At 48.0% G+C, this 15,013-nt stretch overlaps 6 protein-coding genes across 6 annotated transcripts; 2 read left to right on the forward strand and 4 right to left on the reverse strand.

The window, feature by feature from the left end:
- Positions 1 to 241: 241 nt before the first annotated feature.
- On the reverse strand, positions 242 to 1,760 carry K444DRAFT_648227 (UDP-N-acetylglucosamine-dolichyl-phosphate N-acetylglucosaminephosphate transferase; the record flags this gene model as incomplete). The annotated part of the gene is made up of 2 exons (XM_024885442.1): positions 242 to 1,216; positions 1,335 to 1,760. 2 exons carry the CDS (start codon positions 1,758 to 1,760, stop codon positions 242 to 244), a joined length of 1,401 nt encoding a protein of 466 aa, XP_024727149.1.
- Positions 1,761 to 3,018: 1,258 nt separating this feature from the next.
- K444DRAFT_546531 (uncharacterized protein) lies at positions 3,019 to 3,204 on the reverse strand (the record flags this gene model as incomplete). The annotated part of the gene is made up of 1 exon (XM_024876231.1): positions 3,019 to 3,204. A coding segment is annotated over one exon (186 nt), but the record flags the coding sequence as incomplete, so codon positions are not given.
- A 68-nt stretch (positions 3,205 to 3,272) lies between these two features.
- On the reverse strand, positions 3,273 to 3,650 carry K444DRAFT_637640 (uncharacterized protein; the record flags this gene model as incomplete). Its single annotated transcript, XM_024884153.1, has 1 exon — positions 3,273 to 3,650. The coding sequence occupies one exon, from the start codon at positions 3,648 to 3,650 to the stop codon at positions 3,273 to 3,275; it is 378 nt and encodes a 125-aa protein (XP_024727151.1).
- Positions 3,651 to 6,008: 2,358 nt separating this feature from the next.
- On the forward strand, positions 6,009 to 7,220 carry K444DRAFT_263218 (uncharacterized protein). The gene is made up of 2 exons (XM_024871424.1): positions 6,009 to 6,701; positions 6,752 to 7,220. The coding sequence occupies exons 1-2, from the start codon at positions 6,100 to 6,102 to the stop codon at positions 6,954 to 6,956; spliced, it is 807 nt and encodes a 268-aa protein (XP_024727152.1). The 5' UTR covers positions 6,009 to 6,099; the 3' UTR covers positions 6,957 to 7,220.
- A 461-nt stretch (positions 7,221 to 7,681) lies between these two features.
- On the reverse strand, positions 7,682 to 10,374 carry K444DRAFT_621617 (MFS general substrate transporter). The gene is made up of 6 exons (XM_024881940.1): positions 9,939 to 10,374; positions 9,235 to 9,892; positions 9,023 to 9,073; positions 8,462 to 8,911; positions 8,212 to 8,315; positions 7,682 to 8,158 (listed from the first exon to the last, which is right to left on the reverse strand). Exons 1-6 carry the CDS (start codon positions 10,125 to 10,127, stop codon positions 7,853 to 7,855), a joined length of 1,758 nt encoding a protein of 585 aa, XP_024727153.1. The 5' UTR covers positions 10,128 to 10,374; the 3' UTR covers positions 7,682 to 7,852.
- A 1,246-nt stretch (positions 10,375 to 11,620) lies between these two features.
- K444DRAFT_670017 (uncharacterized protein) lies at positions 11,621 to 14,974 on the forward strand. Its single transcript, XM_024887580.1, has 2 exons — positions 11,621 to 12,117; positions 12,170 to 14,974. Exons 1-2 carry the CDS (start codon positions 12,066 to 12,068, stop codon positions 14,695 to 14,697), a joined length of 2,580 nt encoding a protein of 859 aa, XP_024727154.1. The 5' UTR covers positions 11,621 to 12,065; the 3' UTR covers positions 14,698 to 14,974.
- The last annotated feature ends 39 nt before the right edge of the window (positions 14,975 to 15,013 follow it).

Consider the following 15,013-nt stretch of genomic DNA (forward strand, 5'->3'; position numbering starts at 1 on the left):
CAGCACGTTGATCTCTCGGGGGAGAGCAATACCTTGGGTTGTACCAGTAGTATGAAAGCCTCAATGGCATTTCAAAAATTATCAAAAATTATCAAAAACGAAGAAGTAATTGTCCATGAGATGCAAGCTTGCTTTTCGAGCAAGCTATGATGACATCATGGTCTCGACGTCTGTTGCGAAATTTTCTTGTAAGGAACTTGAACTACGCTTGATTCTGCCATGATTCGCACATGTAAATAAATCATTGTGATGATTTTACAGACCAATTATCTGACTCAAATATCCAGAGGGCAAAGTTGTGCCTCACAAACAGTCCAAATAGTCCACAGAATGTCTGCATCACCAAGAGCTCGATGGCCAGTCTATCCTCTCTCCTGGGCCCAAACCACACTAACCACAGATTCAGGATGGTAAAGTTCGTACTCTCAGTGATCTGTCCGCCGTGATTCGTCGTTACCCGTAAGAGGTGCAAACGGTGCAGCAGCTTCAAAAATACAGCAACAATTGGCTTAGGCGGATACTGCCATTCTGTCACTGAAGGCTCCATCAAGCCTGTTCTGGCGTTGAAGCGAGGCAGGCGATGGCGTGGACAGGGTATTAGGCGGAACAGTTGCGGCGCTGAGTATACGAAGTTGAATATTTGCGGGATGAATAGGAGGAGGAGCGTTTTAGAGAAATGTCCGAGAATACCAACGACCGCAAATACCATCCCAGCAAAGTAGCAGTATGTATCTCCCACAAAGACCCTAGAAGGATACCAATTGTGCCACCAGAGGGCCAGTGAAACGCCAATGAAAGGAAGTAGCATGTACAAGGAGAAAAGATGTGAATCCGTTGCTGGGTGGGGATACGGTGCCAACAGGTAGAAGCAATCGTTGAGAACGAGGAGGAATGCAATCACCAATGATTGGGATACTTCAATGCCGTTGATGCCAGCAAGAATGTTAATGCTGTTCGGACAGAATATTGCCACTGCAGCCATGTAAACGTAGTAGAGAAATCCTAGGTCGAAAAGCCCTCCAAGATATGGCCGTAGTGGTATGGGGATGACAATCTGAGTTACCCCAAAGTCTACAAAGTAGACAATGAGGATAGGTATGCTGGCAATCCCGGGTATGAAAAACTTGTGTCGCCACCGAATATCAAAGAGATCATCGCCGATCCCGAGGATAGATACGGATTGTAGGGAAAGGATGGCAGAGAGGTATGATGCTAGCTGGTTTCTATCAGCTCAAAGCCCCAAGATTGTCAGAAGTAAAGTGGCCAGGAAACTTTTGCACTCGCGCTATAACGTTCCCCAGATGTAAGTAATGTTGAATCCGTGGGAGACTTGCCTTGCTATGTGGGAATCTGTGTAAAAATCGACCTGTCTGTACGTGCTCAAGCTCAATGACAACATCTCGGTTTCCTCCTCCAGAAGTAGCCGCCACAATATCCTTGTAAAAGGGGAAAGGTATAAAAACAATGATTATGAGAAGATAGACAACGGCGCAAACAGCGCCCATGGTTTCAGGGATCTCTTTTTTGTGCACTTTTGACATGTCCTTCCCCTTCAGCCCTGCCTTCATAAATGTTGGCCCAAGCCACCGAATCATGGCATACGTCGCCGCAAATGCAATTCCGCTGAGTGCAAGAGAAACGATGAGAGGTTCGCCATCGCCACGGAAGGTGTTGGCGATGATGCCGAACGACGCAAGGAAAAGAGACAGGAGACTGAGGGTCTCGGTGAAAGAAAGAGCTGAAGGAGTTGATGCGTTCATTGGCGAATCCCGGACCACCATTGCGGTGGCAGTAGCGGTGAGTCTGCTAGATGGAGGTGCGGGTGGGAATTAGGATTGGAATTAAGATTGGAATTGGAATTGGAATTAGAATGGGGGTTCCAGAGAGTAATAGTGTGAAGTCGGTTGAAGGTTGAAGTGAGCATGACGAAGCGAGGCTTGAAACGAGGCTGTGAAGTGCACCGTCTTTCTTTTAACGTGGCCTTCGGGAGAAGAGAAATGGAATAGCCGGCGCTAGTCCTACTGGAGAGCGCGCAGAAGCGAGCCCCTGACTGGCTCGTCGCCAGGAACCGCTGGACCGCAGAACGTCTGCGGTATTCTGCCATAGATCTAATCGAGCTTTAGGTTGTTTATCATTATTTAGCCTGGGGAGATATACACGAAAGGGACAGTCTAAACCAAGAAAGCCTTGTCTACAGCCCCAGACTAACCCAGCACGACCACCTTTTGGACCTCCAGGCCATCCGCCTCGGGAGAAAGCCCGAAAACTCCCCTTCTGGATCTCGATCCGGTTATTGCTCCTCCAGGATAAGTTAATTTAACGTTCAGGGACGGACTCCGGCCATAGACGCTAATGCTTAAAGGAAAAGGGACGAAAATTATTCTACTAAAGTCTTCTTATTATCCGTAAATAATTCTTATATAATCTCTAAGCCTTAATATGCCTCTATAGCCTAAACCTCTTAATAATATAAATAAATCCAAGTATAAAAATGCCCGTTAAATATATCCCTAATATCTTCTTAACCCCGGTTAAGGGTATATATTATTAGTATATAAAGGGTCGGACTTCCTTTATTAGCGAGCGGAATAAGGTACCGATTTCTTATAAAGTCTCAGTTAATTAGAGACGGGCGGGCGAATCTTGTATATTGATATTAAATAATAGAGGAGATACTATATCTCGAGTCGAGGGGAGGAGTCGATTCGAGTCGGAGCGGTGGCGGCGGTGAAGGAGGAGGAGATTCGATCATTGTCACTAGTTCGGGACTCAATCCTAGCCCTGTACTTCTCCAAAGAGATAGAGCAATCGGTGGACCGATTGCTACAGGTTACCAGTCCGCATCACGAGGAGGTGTTGAGTCGTCGCGGTCCTGCCATAGATCTAATCTGATTTTTCCACAAGTGCATCTACAATCTAGACGTATCTACACGTATCTCGGTGCCGCATCGTATCTACCTACCTTTCTCCAACGTTCCGCACCATACAAACGGTCGTGTTCACACCCTCGCCGCCTTATTACTTGCCCAAATCTATGAGAATATTCTCAACATTCTCGAAACCCAGCTTTTGATAAAGCCTGCGCCCTCTGGCGGACGCTTCCAGCCACGCAGACAATTTTTCTCGATCAGCGATTTGCAACCCTTCATTGCAGAGGAGCCTGCCCACACCTCGGCCTTGAAATTCTGGAGCCGTGACTAAAATTGCCGGGACTGGAAGACCGGAAGGAGTTAGCGGATGCGGAAGGATAAGTGCAATCGAAACAGAAATGCTTACCAGCACAACGCTCTCCCACCCATTGTCCCTTTTCTTGCCTTCTCCATGGACCCAAAGGAAGCATCACACAAAGGTCCGGTTGCTCCCTCGCCCCAATTTGACGGTAAGTCGTCCTCAACGGGCATGGGTTCTACGAAGTAGTGCCATTGAGCAAATCCGACAATCTGCCCGTCCACCACAGCTTTGGTTAGCTTGCAGCTGGCGTCCACGAGACACTTTCTCAGGTATTGTTGGGTATGAGCGATTTGCTCCTCCTCGTTCTGATTTCCGAACATCAGTAAATTGATAGGAGTAGCGCTAAAGCCGTGGTAATTAAGTCGGCCAAGCTGAATGAAATCCTCCGTTTTGGCGGGCGTGATGTCGATTTGGGACATGTTGGCTGGCTGGCTGGCTGGCTGGCTGTCAGACGGACGACTCGGGATTAACGGTACGTGGCCTAAAGATTGGTATTTTGCTGATGGAAACGGCTAGTCCTGTGTTTGAAGCCGGAGTCCGGACTTATTTGGACTTTATTCATATGCATTGACAGGAAGACGATATGTATGTTGGAGTCAAGGAAAAGGTACGAAGCCGGGGTCGTTGAAGAGGTCGGTTGGATTGGTATTCATTGGCATTGGTTCCGTGTGGCCAAAGGCCTGGTCATGTTCAAATTCGAGTTGTCATTGGGCACGTGCCACCCAGCGGCATACCTGTCCTGGGTACTGTAAGTAGGTTAGTAGACAGCGACGACTCCCTTCTCCTCTGAAAATTCACGGTCAACTTTCAACTTCGGCCTCAGCACAGCAACTCTCCTCTCCGATGACAACCACAGACCAGCCAAACTCCCCGGCCCCGATAACCGGGCAGACAGACAACATGATCACCTTTCTTCAGATCTTCAGACAAACCGCAGGATACCTCCGCAGCAGCTGATATGTGCCGGACACGACCTGACGATGAGCCCACGTGTGGAACGACGAACAACGAGGGAAGAATGGAATACTTTTATCCAAACATCATGCAATCAAGTTGCTGACGTTGCGGACTCACGAGCTTTCAGTAGCCAGTGCCATTGTCAGCAGGATTAATCCCCATCGCCCTTCTGTCTTACGATTCGGCTCATGGCTAATGACACCTGCGTCCGGCTTGTCGGGTTCTCTATACTTTCTCATCACGCAGACCCGCATCGGGGCATGCACAGCGTTGGGCATCCGAAAATGGTCTTGAAAGGCCCCCCTAAATGCCTTTAACTCCATTGTAACGCCACGACTCGGCCGTGGGGCCGTATGATTCTCGGGCTTGGCTGCGTTCAAGTGGTGCCGTCTGGTCCTTCCCTCACTCGTTCTCTCCATATTTGCCTATTTCCTCGTACCTCGCTTTAGACCAGACACGAAACAGCCTTCCATCGGGACAGATGGTTCCTTGGCCCGAACAAGGGAACCGAGCGGCGTTCCTCTCGGGCTGGGCGCGAAGTTGGTTGCGGTCCATATGATTAGAGCACGCGTTCCCCTCTGTATGTTAGACTCACATTGATGCTAGCTCTTTTCCTGTCAACCTATTGTTCACTGCTCCAAGTGTTTCGTCCCCATTCGTCGTCCTGAAATTTTTCAGGCAATTATAGGGTGCGGCTGGTGAAATGGTGCCTGGCTCTAGTTTTACTATACTCCCATGTTCCCTTTCATCAGGATCTATAGTTTCGGCAGATAAGACAGATGAAGATGATGAAAGGCCTTTTCCTTCCCGCCATCATCCATGCAAATGGCGAGGTGTAAAGTAATAAAGTCCTGGACATCTGCTCCGCTGAGAAAGTAGCTATAGCTCGAGCTCCTAATCTAGCCGTGCCTAAGTGAGCCACAACTGCAGCGGATGTCCTTCGTCTCTTCTGCGATATTACTGCCCCGGCTGGAATTGGTATGATTCTCATTCTTTTCATCGAGCCCACATTAGTCAAGTCCAGCTTGCTCTCAATCCCCGCAAAATGTGCCATTCTGCGATGTTGTAACTTCGATTTGCTATGCCTCGTATACAAACGAGCGAGGCGTTGCCTACTGTGTCGCCCTTCCCAATGTGGCCGACAAAACGGTGCCTACATATGCTATCCTTCAGATCGTTGCTCCTATCAGCATAGGCTGGTCTGGGTTTACCTGGGGGGGCAATATGCTGGGTAATCCGCTATCTGTTGGCTGGTCGAGCGGTAGCGGTGCTGGTAAAGAATTAGTTTCCCCTCGCTGGGCATGGTGAGAGACTCCTTGAGCTTGACATTCGGTGCAATGGTTAACCAAAAGCAGCACCAATGCCTATCCTCAACCGTACGCTGGGACCGAATACACATATTTTAAAGGGACTGGGACAAATAAAACCCACGGTGAGCTCCCTTTTAGCATTTCCCATGCTGTTTGTGCTCTAAGGATTGCAGGATACTGATTCAGTAATTTTTGCAGGGACCGTTATGGCTCGATATCGTAGATGCACATCTTGGATAAATGCTGACGGGAACCGGACTACCATAAGTCCCACTGGAACTTCGCGATTTTCCCGGACAATGTCTTCGACTGCGCCAAAGACACCAAGAAGTAACACATCGACGTTTGAAGAACACGGCCATGTCAACAATTATGAGCACAATATGGAATATGCCCGCAGCCCGCTTTTCGACACTTAAGTAGCTAGTAATCTGCTTCCTTCTACTACGAGCTCAACAGACGCCCCGGCCCCACAACTCGCCGTGCAGCATCAACTCGCTCTCTCGCAAGACCCACAGCAACCGCCACTCGCGCCGTCCCCATTGAATTGCTTGTTCGTACGGACAAAAATACGCAACAGAGGGCCCTTGAGCGGCGTTCCATGCCAACTGCTTGTGCTGGAGTCCCCGCAGCACAATATCCTGCTGAAGTGGCCAGCGGATGGGCTGCCGTCAACGTCAAGGGCGGCATGCTCTCAGCTCGCAGGTTAATCTTGGACACGGCTGGCAACTTTCTTGTCGCTGAGAGCGGCAAAAGCATCACGGCTCATATCTTAGATGCCTCGAGATGCATTGCGTCCAGCAAAACACTTATTAAACAGAACAACCTCAGCCGCGGGATTTATTTGACCGGCACGACTTTGTACGCCAGCTCGATGTCAACCGTATGGAAATGGACTTACGACCCCCAAGCGATAGCTGTGGGAGTGACCAAGACAGTCGTCGTTACTGGTATGTACAATGGTGATCATCTTACGCGAAGTCTCATCATATCACTGAATCATCCAAATCTGTTGATTGTGTCTCATGGCTCAAACGACAACTTTGACTTTACCTCTGGGAATATCAACATCGCCCGGTCCAATATCAAGGTATTCGACATGAACGCTGTCCCAACCGGTGGCCATGATTATGTAACAGGTGGAAACACTCTGGCATACGGACTTCGGAATGAGGTTGGACTCACTTTCGACCCAAACAATATGTTGTTAACACTGCTCAAACCCTAACATGTATGTGCTAACAACACAACAGGTTATGGGGAGTAGAAAACAGCTCTGACGATATCAAACGTACGATAAATGGCATAGATAATGACGTCCACATAGATAACCCAGCGGATGCTCTTCACTACTTCGGAGATATTACAGCGCCAAATGCAATTCGGTACGGGTATCCCGACTTGCTACACGGTTTGAAATCCAAGCCCTTTCACAGACAAGACATTTTCTGTCGGTGATCAAATTGTACTCGCACCCGACGACATGTACACCGGTGCAAACTGTACAAAATCGACACCGGCATGATTGTCGTTCCATGCCTACAGCGCGCCTCTGGACTGCAAATTCGACTCCGCATACAAGAGCATGTGTGTTACTTTCCACGGCTCTTACGACCGGCCCCCGTCAACGGGATCAAGTTGGTTCAAATACCATTCACGAAGACCAGCACTGGAAATTATGAACTTGTAGCTCCCGCAGACAGCGTGAACGCATACACAGATATCTGGTGGAACCAAAATATCACGAACTGCAGTCAGATTGAGTGTTTCAGGCCAGTTTCGATTGTGATGGATAGCGCAGATAGAACGTACGTAACGAGTGGTGCTGCTGTTGAGGGGGAGATTTGGCTGGTAGGGAAGGTTTGAGGGATGATCGTGTAATAAGAGAATTAGATGAATTAGAAGTTTTTCATGCTTGGGAGTTCACGGAGCCCATGCTAGAAGCCTCAAATCGACCGTCGCCCCGAATCTTATGAATTGGTGGACTCAATCCAGTTGACACCACACGCAGATGGCCCACGGTTGGTGGAAGGAGCTGTCATCGAGTACATCGATGAAAGCAGTGTCTGCCCTTGTTGCGACAGCCTCTAGACTTAAGTGGGAAAATGACTTAGGCTCGTCCCTGTCGCTCTCGATCCTGGATCTCGAGCTCAAATGTCAAGACTTGACGACAATTCATAAACGGATACTTATGATTGCACCTACTTTATTTCATCTCTAATCATAGCAGTATAACGTAGGATCTGCTCTTTGACATAATCATGATCAATTACAGTAAATGCTCCTCGCTGCTATTATGAAGGAGGAAACGCCTAAATTGCCACGCAGCCAAGTGATATCACGGAAGAAATGCCTCATAACTTGACAGGGTGGTTCTTCCTAATCCTGCCACCAAACTTATAAATCATTAAAGGTGCAGGAATCAGCGCTATTGCGATGAAACCCAATACAGAGTTTCCCCAACCAAGACCAAGGGCTTGGTACATTGACGGCCCAGCCAGCGGAAGGAAAGCGCCAAAGAGGGAACGCGAGACTGTGAGAGCCGCGATGCCAGAGGCAGCAAATGCAGGGAAGGAATCGATGGTATACGTTTGTATGGGGATGAAGATACCCATCATGCCGAAGCCAAATGGAACAAGACCTATCACGGGAACGATCCACTAGAATTTGATTAATATCATGGCACAGATTTAGGGAAATGAGGAGAACTTACGTGAACGCCCTCGTCAGCAGACCAGCCGTACCAGAAGAATGTCACCGGAAGCCAGCAGGCAAAGAAAATGCAAGCAGGAAGACGCATCTCGGGCTCGAATACGCCTAAACCCCAATTTCACAGGTCAGTAACACACTGAAGGGTGGATTTTGGAGTAGATATGGTGAATTGCGACGAGGGTGCTCTCGATACATATCTATAGAGACAGCTCGCACAACATCAAGGTAGGAAATGATGCTGTGGAACTTACCATCGTTTGCTTTCGTCATTCTGACCACGGTAGCATCGGACAGTCTTGCAACAAGAACGAGACCGCAGAGAAAGCCAATTCCAAGACCAATGTAGGCCAAACCACATATATCAGGGTCCCAGCCATAAGTTTCAATAAATACTTGAGTGATAGTCGTGAAGAGCAAATATAGAAGGCCATAAGCGACTGACATGTACAAACTGAGGAGGAATATAATTGGGGAGAAGAACAGCATCTTGAGCGGCCGGACAATCCCATTGAGGAGAATTTGAGCTGGGGTATGTTGCTGAGTATCTGTGTCATAGCAACTACGCAGCTCTGGGCGGTTGAGTTCTCTTTGGAGCCGCCGTACTTTTCGACGGATTAAAACTCTTGGGTTGGTCTCTCTGTTCAGAAGCTCGATTCCAATGGTAACACAGGTACCAGAGATCAGGAGGACCCAAAATACCCCTGGGTAGCGGGTGGGTTAGCATTTGCTCAACACAAAAGGTTTCTGGAGCTGTCTGGGGAAAGAATTACAAGACAGCCAGAACCAGGAAAGGGTTTCTCCCCAATACCTACATCTCCAGCCAATTCGTTGGGAAATAAAGCCACCACAGATTGGACCAACGACTGGCATCGAGTTAGTACGGAATTTTCGCAGAGTGTTTTGGAGGGTCAGGGTCAGGAGCTGAGAAGCCAAGGAAGACAATTGCGCATGCCCGCTCCCGTGGAGCTCTCGGGCTCTCAGCTCACAGAGGAAGACAACCTAATCTTATGGGAACAAGGCTCACCTGGACCAAACAAAGGCCCGAAGCTGTAGACTGAGGAGGCAAGACCACGACGATCAGGATGAAAGAGGTCTGCAATCACGCCGCCACCGATTGTCAAACATCCGGATCCCCCAATTCCAGCCAAGAATCGAAAGACTATCAGCGCGGAGAGATTGGGAGATAATGCAGCCCCGATTTGCCACACGCAGAAAAAGACATTTGCGCCAGTTAGGACGAATCTGCGGCCATATATCTCGGACAATGGGGCCAGCAGAAGAGGGCCACAAACAAAGCCCAGCACAAAGATCGACACGGCTAGGGAGCTCAAGAGGAGAGAGTCGTTGTGAAATGCGGCGTCCATGAAGGATACGGCAGGAGCAAACATAGAAGAAGCCAGAGGAGAGATAAACGTGATGCTTGAGAGCAATGATATCAAAAGCCATTTCTTAGTCTCAGGGAAATTGAGAGGCATGGATTCATCGGTTTGGGATTCCCACCCCACAATTCCATTGTCTAAATCGGACAAAGGTAAAGGCTCCGGGGCAAGTCGTGGTTTCTTGCTTTTGGGGGTGAGGTTGGTGGCTATCCTCGATAGTTTACTCTTCGAGCTTGATTTGGAAATTACTCTTTGGATATCATTCTCGTCTCTCCGGGAGCCAGCCCTGATAGATGCCACAGCCTGACAGAATAAGCCAAGGGGTTTCTTGCGGGGAGTTGGAACTGACGAGTTGTCTTGCTACATCGTCTAAATGGCCCTTGTCCATTACCTCTACCTCCTCGTGATCCGAATCTGGTTCACCATAAGTACCTTCGAGTGCTTTCCCAGGTTCGACCTTCTCACGGTCGGCCGGTGATGCCGTGGCAGTGGTGGGGTCCAGATCTCTGGCCTTTTCGACATCGTCGTCGGAAATCATGTTCTCTGAGTAATTGGGTTCTAGCAAGAAAATATGGGGGCCCAAAGGAAGGCTTTCAGCGCCGGAGACAGTAAAAGTGACACAAGGGGAATTCGGGACTGCAGATTGTGCGATAGTTGAGAGAATGGGAGAAAGAGAGAAAACGAAACGAAATGAAAAAGAAGGATAGGGAAGACGGAACAACAAGAAAACATAAAACAGTAACGCTAGCTGTGTTGAAAGGAGGGAGGCGGGTTGTGCACTCGCACTACCACTACTCTGTGCAACGTCCGAGTCCCTTTTGCGCAGAGAAAATCTACTGTACGGTATCTTCATTCCAGCACAGTCATATGCAAAAACTCCCTGTTTTAGCGATTTTTTTGGCAAAAGCATACTTTTTTAAGAGTAGAAATTGACTTTTACCAAAACCACAAATTTCTTAATAAAAAGTAGATATTTAGAAAGGCCTTTTGAATATTTTAAATAACCATTGAACTAAGGGTTTTTTTTAGGGAGTATTGTAATTTTAAGAATTAAAAGTAAAGAAATTTTGGTATTTCTTGTTCTTGCCTAAATTTCGTCTATATAAGGCTTGCCAGAGTAAATTTGGCAAGAAAAGGGCCAAAAATTCACTTAGAAAGGTATCTTAAAAGAAGAGCTTAAAAGCTTTTTTAAAATTAATAATATATTTTAATAAAGGGCTATTAGTTCTAATAAAGTACTTAAAGAGAAAAAATTCTATAGTAAGAATATAAAATTAAAGGTAATAATATATAATTTTCGTGTGCTTTTTACTAGTCATTCGAGCTTTGCAAGAATAAAATTTTAAACAAGAATAAGAAATACTAAAATTCTTTTCCTTAGATCTTATAAAATTAATTGAGAACTTACCTAGAATCTTATAAAAAGTATATACTTAGATTCCTTAAAGTAGTGCAAATCTTAATATTTACTTTTTATTAAGAAATTTGTGGTTTTAGTAAAAGTTAAAGTGTACTTTTTAAAACTATATGGTTTTGTCAAAAATTCGCTAAAACAGGGAGTTTTTGCATATGACTATTCGGCACAAATTGCCGTGCCAGCCCACCCACCAGCCCAAAATGAAGGCACCAAACGGAACCCCGGGGACACGGCAAGTGCTGGCCCATGTCGCTTCTCCCTCCCAATTATTAATCCCCTCTCTCACCGACTCGAATACTTGGCCGCAGGAGCACATTGGAGCACATTCAAGCATGTCGGGTGCAGCATGCTCCTGGCAAGCACACTCGAATCAACAGCCGTCGCTTGACAAGGCGAGTTCGGCTGCTGCGAAGGCCAGGCAATCAATCACTTCTGGCGGAATCGAGAACGAGAGTCGACCCCCTATCCTGGTTGTGGGGAACAAGTGCTTCACTTGATCGTCGCCAGCATCGCCAACGGGGGCGTGGTTTGTTCTATTTTTATCGGGGTTTGCCTTCGTTCGCATCTGGAAGTACAGACTAATAGCATCATCCCTTCAACATAACCGTCGAAGGGTCGTTGCTAAGGCGAGAAGACACGACCTCCGATCAGCGGCTAGCCGTCCACTCATAGTTGCGGAGGAATTAAATCACATCTCGTGCAAGAACACCGCACCCTGTGTTCCGGGCTAAGCAGCCAGAGGATGCAGAATAGATCATGCAGTAGGCAGGGTGGGTTGACAATGGCAGACTCGGATAGCGTTGCCTTTTATTGCTCTTCGACTTGAAACCTCCATCCTTTCCATGTAGACATTCCTTAAATACCTATCACGGAATGGTTCGTTACTGGCCGTATCTACATTCCGCAGACTGATTTCAATCTCTGGAATGCAAGGAAGTATGTCCTCGCAACAATGGTCGAGCGTTTCCGCGGGTTTTTGGTCTTCTGCTACAACTAAATTATTGGAGCTGATGGTTTTCGCTATTCAAAGAATCATTGGCATCAATTATCGAATTCAAAATGCATCCAAAGGCGTGGGATATAGAGGAGCTGATTTTGGCTAAAGCACTAAGTAAGTACTTGTTAGCGCCCCCAACGATGCGCTACATGCTGATATGGCAAAGATGTTGGAACAGTACGGATACCTGATCTCAAGAACAATTTACACAGAATATTTCTTCCCGGACGTTGGCAAGTAACCAAGGAAGAGTATGAAGCGCTTGTCCCCAGTATGCGACTTGCTTCCCACCTCATTGAAATAAGCATAACGTATCTATCCAACTTTCTTCCCTCAGATCAACTACACCAGGTCCTTGCACCGAAGACGAGGAATGCCGATGGCAGCTGTTCGGGTTATACGGTTCACTTGAGAACGGACAACGTTTCGCCAAGGAAATTGGAGGAAACGAGGGCGGAGCTCAACGCTGTCTCTGAGATTGTCTTCTGGCAGGTGAATTATGAGATGTATCAGACCTTGTCGTGGCAAGGTATCACTAGGACCGTCTTTGATGCTCCACGTCCTTGGGCAGAGATACTGCCCGAAGAAACGATGACATCGGACACCCGACTCAAGAGTCAGGGTTATACGCGCCGACCCCTAACAATCGGAATTATGGGCGAGTATGTGATGGCCCTGAGGCAGCTTACTCCAGGGAGTGAAGCCCATTTACGGGCGATCTTCTTGGCTGCTATAACAATGACCCACGAAGTTAGCCATCTTGTATTTCAACAAGATTTTAGGTCTTTGGACTATGATCCCACCCAGGGATATGAACCATGGGTAGAAAGGGACTGCTGGGCGGACCTCGGTCTTTCCTGCGTTGGTTGGATTTTCAGTGGATACAACCCCATGCCGTGTGTAATAGGAAGCATTGATTACCCATGGGACTTCCAAGCTCCTCTTGCTTGGTTCAAGCAATTCACAATTGATGAGCAACCACTTTATGAAACCGCTTACTCTATTGGAGTTCCGTATCTGGAGGAGATTTTATCGACTACGTTTTGGGACAGTCTTGGAGTTCCAGACGCCAGCAGATTTTCGAAAGAGGCAAAGAGAAGGCTGAAACCGGCGACAGGATCCGTTGAGCCACAGCCCGCCACAGCCATGCTTCCTCAGTGGAAGTGGACAAGGCTCGAAAGTGCATCGTGGAAGACTAAGTTCAACGACAGAAGAGTGGGGAGCAGACCTATGGTAACACCTGACGAAATTCAATGGGAGCAAGCCCAACTCCGGATACAATACCCGCACTCTCGTCCAACTTTATGGAATGGCGATCCCAATCCCAGGATAAACCTCTTAGACGTTGCGGACGAGGACGAAGACGGAGAATTTGGCGTTGGACCTTCAGCCAAGTTATATTTGGGACGCAACCTCAATTCGCTGCGGCTGGCAGATCTTCCGCCGAGGGAGATGGACGACGGATTCATAAGTCCAGATTTACCCGGATATCAAGGAGGGTCAGCAAATGTTCTCTTGACTGTGAGATACCGCCCCGAGCGGGTTTTGGCTCGACCCCCCATAAGCCACTCCAAGAAATATATGAACAGCCCCAACGACCCTGAGAAAGGAGAAAGATTCAACGGCGAAGGTTACGACCCAAACGACCTCACCACCATCTTACACAGCAAAGTTGACCACAAAATCTCGAGGATGACACATGAACAGGCCTTCAAATACTGCAAGGCTCGAGGTATAAGGTTTGGGTTGGGCTACGAGGATGACGAGACCTGGCAAAAGAGCAGACTCGATCGGTCTAATTACAAGGAACAGGGCTTGATTCAAAGGATCAAACAGTATTCCTTTCATCGACTTCAGGAGCGCTTCAGAAACCCGCCAAGCGAAGTGGTTCAGGTCAAAGAATTTGCTTCTCCTGACAGCGATTGGGTGAACGAGGATCTGATGTGGTTTTGCAGGACTCACGGCCTCAACACTAGCGGAGACATTCAGGATCGCATGCAGCGGGTTCGGAATTGGATTGGTATGGACTTTGAAGGAGCATGGGCAGCGCTTTCGGTTCGAGATGCGGCGAAGTTTGTGCAAACGGTTGGAGGTTACCAAATTCTGAATGAAGATGACGTGACTAAGTGGACTAAAGCGGACTTAATGGCATTTTTCAGCAAGAACAAACTCCCCACCTGGGGCTCAAGGGACACGTGGGAACAACGAGTCCTCAGATCCCGAGACGAAGAAACTGCGTGTGGAGAGGTTTCCCGCTGGGCCATCAACCAAGATGCCCTGGTGAGAAGAACTAACTATGCCAAGGGCAACAACCAGATGCCTGCGCCGGACCCATCACTTAAGCGTACCTACGACATCATGGAGGGAAATGTAGCACCGACCATTACAGAACGCATACAGCAAGTTGGCCAGCTTGCTTCTCGACTTATGCAAGCTACTGAGGCAGGGGGAGGAAGAGAGATCCTGCATCCGCATCTGAACGGGCGGAAGTCGACCAGCGGGGCGGAAATCTTGGATAACCTGGAGAATATGGAAGAGGTGCAGGAGCAGAGGAGGGAGGCTCTGAAGCGGGCTGTGGGAGGTGGGAAAGAGAATGAGGTGCCGAGTGATGGCGGGGATGGTGCAATTCCGAGGGGGCATGAGGGGACATTCATGGCCGAGACGTATCGGTCTATCGATTCTCACTGCTCGTGAGTTGTTTGGCGGAATCGAGAATGGCTGCGGCGGGGTGGAAGGTACTTCGAACTGAGGTTTGAGTTAAGATTTGCGGACTTGGCTGACCTTTGCAATGGGCATGAGAACCTGCAGGCCAGGGCCATGCCATTGAGGTTGGTGGTTTATCTCTTTGGGTTGGCATGCTGAAGTAATATATTGATATTCATTGACTTGGGACAAAGGGGGCTAGGGGTTTGTGATAGCATCCTATGTGGTTTGGTAGTGATTGTCTTAATAATATTTCCCAATTTCTGGCTTTTATCACCTCTTCCTAACAGTGTTCGAATGATGTGAT

Source organism: Hyaloscypha bicolor, assembly GCF_002865645.1.
Source record: "Hyaloscypha bicolor E unplaced genomic scaffold K444scaffold_183, whole genome shotgun sequence".
In the NCBI taxonomy this organism is placed as follows: Eukaryota; Fungi; Ascomycota; class Leotiomycetes; order Helotiales; family Hyaloscyphaceae; genus Hyaloscypha; species Hyaloscypha bicolor.